The following is an 8,726-nucleotide window of genomic DNA, read 5'->3' on the forward strand; positions in this document are numbered from 1 at the left end:
GGATCCAACTATGCAACAGATGTTCATATCAATGATTAAGTATCTAAGCCTAGAGAACATGGCTACCATAAGTGAGCACCTTGGAATAAACTCTCAAGAAGATGAAGATAAAGCTCAACAGGCCATGTTATCTTTATCACCAGAGGACTCGGATAAAATGATGTGATGGGCTGATAGGATCTAAAGAGAAGCTGAAGATGCAAAGAAGGCACACGTTGCTGATGCAACAGGCGCAGATAAAACCCAATAGGTTAATGCAACGTTTGTTGAATTTGCTACATGAAGTGCTTGAGCTTGCATAAAAAAGCATTAATGTAGATTAACTGAGCCAACTACAATGCATGCTTTGTTAATTGTTGCTGCTAATGATGAAGAAGAGTTGTGAGAATAACCAAGGATAGATGGAATATTTTTCTCCACCAAATGGAGATGAATTTAACTTGCACAGGCACTAAAACAGAGCTCTTGGATTGCTGAGATGATTGGCCGCCTTTGTTACTTGTGCAACTGGGTGTCCTTGGAGTTCCACCTCACTCTTAGAAATCGACGTTGTAGGGGAACCATTCACCATTGGAGGAGACGAGGATTGGTCACTATTAGGACCTAGTTGCCTTTATGGAGAAGCATATAATTTTTAGCTGGCTTCAAAAGATATCTGTGTATTACCTTGTTGGGTTCTGCCTTATTGCTAAGGAAAGTTTGATGATGATGATGATGAAATGTGGTCTGAATAAACGCTTCCTTTACAAGTTGCTGGTGTTTTACTACGAGTGGAAGCTGTAGCTACAACTGCAAATTGTCGCTACTTTTAAGACTGAAGGATTTGTTGATTCTGTCGCTACTGCTGCAACAACTTCGTGTTAATTCAATGAGAAGATGAAAGTGAGTCCATGCAAAATGTTACTATGATCATCAGGGGGCAGGACTTGCTGAAGAAAAATCTGCAAGGACATAGATACCAAAAAAAAATTATTATACAGGGACATATATCTTTCTTGTCACCGATGTTTTAAGAGATTATACAAGTATGGTTAGTGACTTGTCGCTCCTGCTATCTGAACCAAAAAATGGATTTCCAATCCACACTCTAAGAATAAGCACCTGAGATTAGAAGAGAAAACTAATGCACTTTGTAAAAAAAAAAACAAAAAAAGATATTATGCATGAGTTGAACAAGAAATTAGGTACTTGTTAGAATTGATGAAAACAATGAGACAGATATGAAAGTGCTTCAGAATACTAATGAGGAGCTCCAATCAATTACGGGTGGTTTTGAGTTAAAGCTGCATGGTCTTTCCGACCAATTGAAATTGAAAGAGCATTAGATATAACATATGTTGATGAATCTAAGGATAAATCCAGATTGCTTGAATGGCAAAAGAAGCTGGATGAAGAACATGGTGCAAGAAGCATTGGATCCGACAAATCAGTGCAAGGTCACCCTTGTTTAAAAAAAAAAACATTATATATGTTAACGTGAAATGGACTTCTGTAGAACTGAGATGGTAGAATTGCTTTGGCCTCCATGTACAAATTCTAGGTCCGTGAAAAAAAGAGGCCTTGAACTAGCAGCTTTCACAGGAGCCGGGAGAACATATATATCATAACTCATCGAATTCAGGGATGATAGTATATCATAATTTGTGGTGCCAATGATTAGAGAGCATTGATGACAAGGATATTGAATCTCTTGCAGCAACTTCTGATAAGCTAGAAATACATGCCTCCTCTGTCATGTAATATAGCTGGCCATATATCAGTTATAACTGACTTTCAGTTATAACAGTTGTAACTGCCATTCAGTTACAACAGTTGTAATTGGTAACTGCCATTCAGTTACAACAGTTGTGATGTGTAATGTATGTAATGTATATATATACAGTCACTCCTATGCATAGAGATAATAAGAAATATAGAGAAGCTACGTTTTGCTTTCTCAAAGTCAAACTTGGTATCAGAGCTTTTTCAATCAAGGATTCAATAATGGCCTCTGCCTCCACTCAGTCTTCTTCAACTGCTGGTTCTCTTGGATCTACACAAACCACAACAATGGTGCCCATTCCTTCCTATCAGATGCTTAACCACACATTGCCTATAAAGCTTGATCGAACCAATTACATCCTTTGGAGGTCTCAGGTTGACAATGTCATATTTGCCCAATGGATTTGAAGACTTTATAGAAGGATCTTCTATCTGTCCAGAGAAGGAACTAAGTCCAGGAGTGCTTAATCTAGCATTTATTGCATGGAGACGCCACGATTGCACAATTCTCAGCTGGATCTATTCCTCTCTCACTCTAGCAATAATGGCATAGATCATAGGTCATAACTCATCTTACTGTGCATGGAAAGCATTGGAGAAAACCTTCTCATCATCCTCAAGAGCTCGAATAATGCAACTAAGACTAAAATTACAGTCCACGAAGAAAGGATCTATGACCATGATAGATTACATCATGAAAGTTAAAGCAGCTGCAGACAATTTAGTTGTTATTGAAGAACCTGTCTTTGAGTAGGACCAAGTTATGAATCTCCTTGGAGGTCTTGGATCAGACTACAATGCAGTTGTTATTGCAATTAACATTAGAGATGATACAATCTCTATTGAAGTTGTTCATAGCATGCTTCTAGCCTTTGAACATCGCCTTGAGCAACAAAGCTCAATTGAACAAATCTCAACTATGTTTGCCAATTATGCATCCTCCTCTAACAACTGAGGTGGTGGGAGAACATACACTAGCAGTCGAGGCCAACACTATACCTCTAACATTAGTAACTACAGAGGACATAGTAGAGGAGGAAGATATCGACACACTGGAAGTTATAATTTGAACACTTCTAAGAAACCACAATGCTAGTTATGTGGCAAATTTGGTCATACAGCTCAAGTCTGCTACCACAGATTTGATATCTCTTATCAAAGTTCTCAGGGCAGTGGAAACTCTTCTTTGAATACTAGTAATCAAAATTCTATTGCTGCTATGGTGGTTTCTTCTAACAATGTTGCAGATGATGCTTGGTATCTTGGTTCTAGCGGAAGTCATCATTTAACTCAAAATAGAGATAATCTAACTAACTCTTCACCTTACAAGGGAAAAGATAAGATCACAATCGGGAATGGTAAGCATCTATCCATTTCCAACATTGGTTCCTCACGTCTGTTTTCTAATTCTCATGCCTTCCAACTCAAAAAGGTGTTCCCCGTTCCATTTATCTCAGCAAACTTAATCAGTGTTGCCAAGTTCTGCTCAGACAATAATGCTTTAATTGAGTTTCGGTCTAATAGCTTCTTTGTGAAGGATCTATATACAATGAAGGTGCTTGCTCGAGGCAGATTTGAAAATGGCCTTTACAGATTTCCAATACTGAAGAACAAGAAATTCGCTTATGTTGGTGTTCACAAGCCTCCTGTATTTCATTCTTATAATTCTCGTCCTGTTGAAAATAAGGTGGTGCTATGGCATCATAGACTAGGTCATGTTACTACTGAAATTGTAACTAAAGTCCTACAAAGTTGTAATATCACTTGTGGAAAGAATAAAGCCATTATTTGTTCTTCCTGTCAACTTGCTATAAGCCATAGGTTACCTACTCATCTTTCTTTTTCTCGTGCATCCAAACCACTGGAACTTGTTCACACTAACATATGGGGACCTGCTTTTGTCAAAGCCACATCTGGTGCTAGATATTTCATCTTGTTTCTTGATGACTACTCTCGATACACTTGGTTTTATCCTTTACACATAAAGGATCAAGCCCTACCTACCTTCAAACAGTTCAAACTACAAGTTGAAAACCAATTTGATATTAGGATTAAATGCATACAGTCTGATAATGGTGGTGATTTCAAGAGCTTTATGTCATTTCTTCAGCAATCCGGTATCATAGAACGCTTCTCTTGCCGTTACAACTTAGCTCAGAATGGAAGAGTTGAATGAAAGTATCGGCACGCCTTGCTGGCTCATGCTTCCCTACCAATGCCATTCTGGCAATATGCTTTCCACACAAGTACTTTTCTCATCAATAGAATGCCTAGTCAGGTACTCAATCATGCCTCACCATATTTTACTCTATTTCACAAAGAACCTGATTACAGGTTTCTTAGAGTTTTTGGTTGTTTGTGTTACCCATTCATTCGTCCCTACAACAATTATAAGTTACTGTATCGATCTGTCCAATGCACATTTCTTGGCTATAGTTCTAATCATAAAGGATACCTATGTCTTGATTCTGCCACTTGACGGGTCTACATTACTCCTCATGTTGTGTTTGATGAACACAAGTTTCCTCTCGCTAAGTCATCTTCTTCAACAAATGACATCTCAGAACACTTTTTTCCTTATGCAATTATACCTACATCTATTTCTTCTCCTTCATGTTCTGCTGATCATATTACACCTACATCATCTACTTTTCCAGACATCAGTACCGTTTCTCATTCTCTAAGCAGTTCTGAGATCCCTTTTGACTCTTCTATTCTTCTTGAGTTCTCTCATGACATTCCTCCTACGTCTCCTTCCCCAGTTCCACGCATGAATACATGATTGATGCGATTGGGTATCACCAAGAAAAAGCCAATTTTTTGATCTCTCTACTGTAAAAGTCTCAGAACCTTCCACTTTCAAACAAGCTCTTAATGATCCACACTGGACTCAAGCTATGGATCTAGAGATGGCAACATTACATCACAATCAAACTTGGACTCTTGTCCCATAGCCTTCAGATGTTAATGTCATCGGCTGTAAGTGGGTATATAAGCTGAAACTCAAGTCTGATGGGAGCATCGACAGGTACAAAGCTAGACTTGTAGCTAAAGGGTATAATCAAACTCATGGTCTTGATTATTTTAAAAATTTTAGCCCTGTTGTCAAAGCTGCCACTATCATAATTATCTTGACTATTGCTCTCAGTTTTAAGTGGGAAATGCACCAACTTGATGTGCACAATGCCTTCCTCAATGGTGAACTTCAAGAGCAAGTTTACATGACTCAACCTCCTGGTTACGTTGACAACACATTTCCTACCAAAGTGTGTAAATTAAACAAAGCTTTATATGGTCTGAAACAGGCCCCACGAGCCTGGTTTCAACGTTTGAGTTTTGCTCTTCTACAATGGGGATTCAGTAGTTCCAAAACTAATAGTTCCATGTTTATCCATTTTGGCAAAACCTCTACTATCATTGTTCTTATCTATGTGGATGATATCATCCTTACTGGCAGCTCACCCACACAAATCTCTTCTCTCATTGCTAAACTTAATTTTGTTTTTGCATTGAGAGATTTGGGAAAGCTATCCTATTTTCTTGGTATTGAGGTTTCTTATCATACAAACTCTATCACTTTTAGTCAAAGCAAATATGTTTATGAGCTTCTCCATCGCACTACCATGATTCATACCAAATCAGCACTCACACCTGGTGCTGTTGGGCAGAACTTATCCAAGCTTGATAGTGACCCTCTACCAGATGTCACTCAATATTGAAGTGTTGTGGGGGCCCTTCAGTATCTTACAATGACCCACCCTGACATTGCCTTTGTTGTTAATAAGGCATTTCAATTCATGCACCAACCCACTTCTGCGCATTGGTTTTCTGTCAAACAAATTCTTCGTTATCTCAAAGGCACTATGCATGAAGGGCAATTATTAAGTCCTTCCAGTCACCTGACACTAGAAGGTTTCACCGATGCCGATTGGGGTGGTCAACCTAATGATAGACACAGTACCAGTGGCTATCTGGTTTATCTAGGAGGCAACTTAGTCTCATGGTCCTTATCCAAACAAAAGGTGGTCTCACGTAGCAGTGCAGAATCAGAATACTGTGGTCTTGCCTTTGCTACAACTGAAATGATTTGGATACAAGCCCTGCTGCAAGAACCATGTGTCTCCATTCCTGCCATTCCTTTTCTATGGTATGTTAACATCAATGCTTATCATATGGCAAAGAATCCTGTGTTTCATGCCAGAATGAAACATATAGAAATCGATCTTCATTTCATTCATGATCAGGTTACCAGAGGCAAAATTCAGCTACAGTTCATGCCTACTGAAGAACAACCGGCTGATCTATTAAGCATCTCCCAAGTTCAAAGTTCTTATCTCTCAAATCTCAGCTTTGTATAGTTCCAAGCCCTTTTCACTTGAGGGGGGATGATAAGCCAGAAATACACGCCTCCTTGTCACGTAATATAGCTGCCATATATCGGTTATAAACTGACTTTCAGTTCAATAAACAGTTGTAATTGCCATTCAGTTACAACAACTGTAATTGGTAATTGCCTTTCAGTTACAACAGTTGTGCTGTGTAATGTATGTAATGTGTATATAATATATATAATACAGTCACTCCTCTGCATAGACGATAATAAGAAATATAGAGAAGCTACGTTTTGCTTTCTCAAAATCAAACTACTTCAACCGTAAACACGCCTGATGGACAGGGAAATCATAATTATAGACCACTGGTTGGAAGATCACTGTATACTCACGCATCATGAAGCCTTAGAAACTTTGGAAGTTCTTCACATGGTTGGTTTATTATACACACAGTTGAAATCCAAGTTGAGATTCCAGTGTTGACAATGGTAAAAAAAGAATAATCATGTGAATCTGCCTACAGCAGACGTTGCTTTCCAATTTCATAGACGTTCGAATCAAGATAATTTGATCATAATAAAGGTTGTTTTATGAGCTTTGGTTAAAAGTGTACAGATTACTTCACCTGCATAAACTCAGAATTGTGTCCTGCATATATACAAAAACAAAGGGAAGGAAACCTGTAATTGTAAAAACAAATACTGGAGAGCTATGCATACCTGCTAGGACCTGTTGGTGATGCTGAGCTGCTAGGTGGGATGCTATACGGTTAATGAAGGAACATAAGAATTTGCTAAGTTGGTGACAAAAAAAAAAAAGACAATGTAGTGGCCTTTTATAGCCACACTATAGACCGTTGCCTGATTACAAAAGAAGAAGAAGAAAACTCGTATTCTGTGATAGAAAGGTCGGCTGTGCAAGTTGCCTTTCCTCTTCCAAAACAAGAGCAACAATTCCTGTTCAGTTCTGCAAATTTTTCCTATTCAAGTCATAGTGAAAAAAAGCGATAATTGTTGTTTGGTTCTGCACTCTTCATTTACCCTCTCTCTCGGCAGTTCATTCAGGAAAACAAAGGATGCGACATGCTACCCAGGACAAAGTTTTTCCTATACTGTTGAAATGGCAAACTCTCTCTCCTAACTTGAAAAGCATTTGATTAGTCTTTGCTCTCAATCGGTTAAAAATACAAGGAATTATATAAGGAAAGAACATTTAAACAGGAATGAAGCAAATAATTCATCAAAACAATGGAGTGCACGCATATCAAAAAAAGAAAGAGAATATGAATTAAAATCTTTAATATGTGATAATCATTGATCGCTACTCGGAATCACAAACGGATTGCATCATTGGATTCAAAACAACGAATCTATAAAACAAGATGTTACAGTGACCACTTCCAATGATGAAAAAAAATTCCTACAGCCATCGGTAAAAATGTTGGTTGCTATTCAAGTATAAAGATAAATTTTGTTTGGTCTTGAATATTCAACAGTTTCAAATGAGGTATTGGGCCAGAATACTTCTATCATTTGATTTTTTGATAAATCTCAATCAAGATTAATCCATAAATTTTCAATTTTGATTATCATATTTTGGTTTTCACAATAAGATTTATCTGCTTGTTGTGAAAATCTAATATGATCAAATCAAATTTTAGTCGGAAATATAAAACCCTCTCAACCATATTTTTCGAGACATGCCCATTGTTCCAAAAGTAAGTGAACTTGTCTCGAGAGGGCATTTGTAGAAATACAAATTTTCTATCAATTAAATTTCACCATGTGTTATTTTATTCTTTAAAAAGAAAATAAAATAAAATTGAAATAAAATGACATGGAAAATAAATGAGTCTTCATATATTCTTAGCTAATGAAAAGTTGACACTTGAGATGAAATATTCAAAATATCTTGTTATAATTACAAGATCGCATCAGATATCTTGTCATAAATGCAAGATCGCGTCAATAAATATCAACCAATAAAATTATGCCATGTGGCATTGGAAAAGGACCTGAGAGCCCCTAGAGATCTGTATAAATAAAGGACCTCAACCTAAAGAAAGAGATTGGATTCCTAGAAATACAAATTTTCTTCAAGACAAGTTTTTCAAGCAAGAAAGCTCTCTCTCTCTCTCTTCTCTCTCTCTCTCTCTCTCTCTCTCTCTCTTCAAGCAAGGAAGTCTCTCTCAAAGAGTTCTCAAGCCTTCTTCATCTACGCTTGAAGTCTACAAAGAACAAATTAGCTCTGTTGGATTAAGCCAAAACGCCCCATAAGAGTTCTTCTGCAATACTTTGAAGACAAATCAAGGTACTCTTCAAAGCATCAAATCACAACATCTCACTTCGCAATACACGCTCAAATTCACATTCTTGCAAAGCACAAATCTTGGCTTGATTACTCAAATAAATCAAGTCACCTTACATCAAATCCAAGGGAAGAATAAGAGGATTGCCATATTCTTTTGAAAGAATATATTACATAGAGATTGTACCCATTCATATATTTAATAAAATCATATATTTGTGTCCGTGTGCTTGTTTAATTTCAGGTGCACAAAATTATATCTAAAAATTGATATTGAAAGCAAAATTTAAATTGCTGAGTTTAAATAACAAAGTCTGCTTAAGGCAT

The 8,726-nt window shown here is 37.3% G+C and overlaps 1 protein-coding gene across 1 annotated transcript; it reads left to right on the forward strand.

The window, feature by feature from the left end:
• The first annotated feature begins 5,510 nt into the window (after nt 1-5,510).
• On the forward strand, nt 5,511-6,119 carry LOC140954458 (secreted RxLR effector protein 161-like). The gene has a single exon (XM_073404054.1). It carries the CDS (start codon nt 5,511-5,513, stop codon nt 6,117-6,119), a length of 609 nt encoding a protein of 202 aa, XP_073260155.1.
• The last annotated feature ends 2,607 nt before the right edge of the window (nt 6,120-8,726 follow it).

The sequence above is a fragment of the Populus alba genome, chromosome 13 (genome assembly GCF_005239225.2).
Source record: "Populus alba chromosome 13, ASM523922v2, whole genome shotgun sequence".
Classification (NCBI taxonomy): Eukaryota; Viridiplantae; Streptophyta; class Magnoliopsida; order Malpighiales; family Salicaceae; genus Populus; species Populus alba.

Coding starts and splice junctions, on each gene's coding strand:
- LOC140954458 (XM_073404054.1), top strand. CDS start 5,511: ATGACCCACCCTGACATTGCCTTTGTTGTTAATAAGGCATTTCAATTC.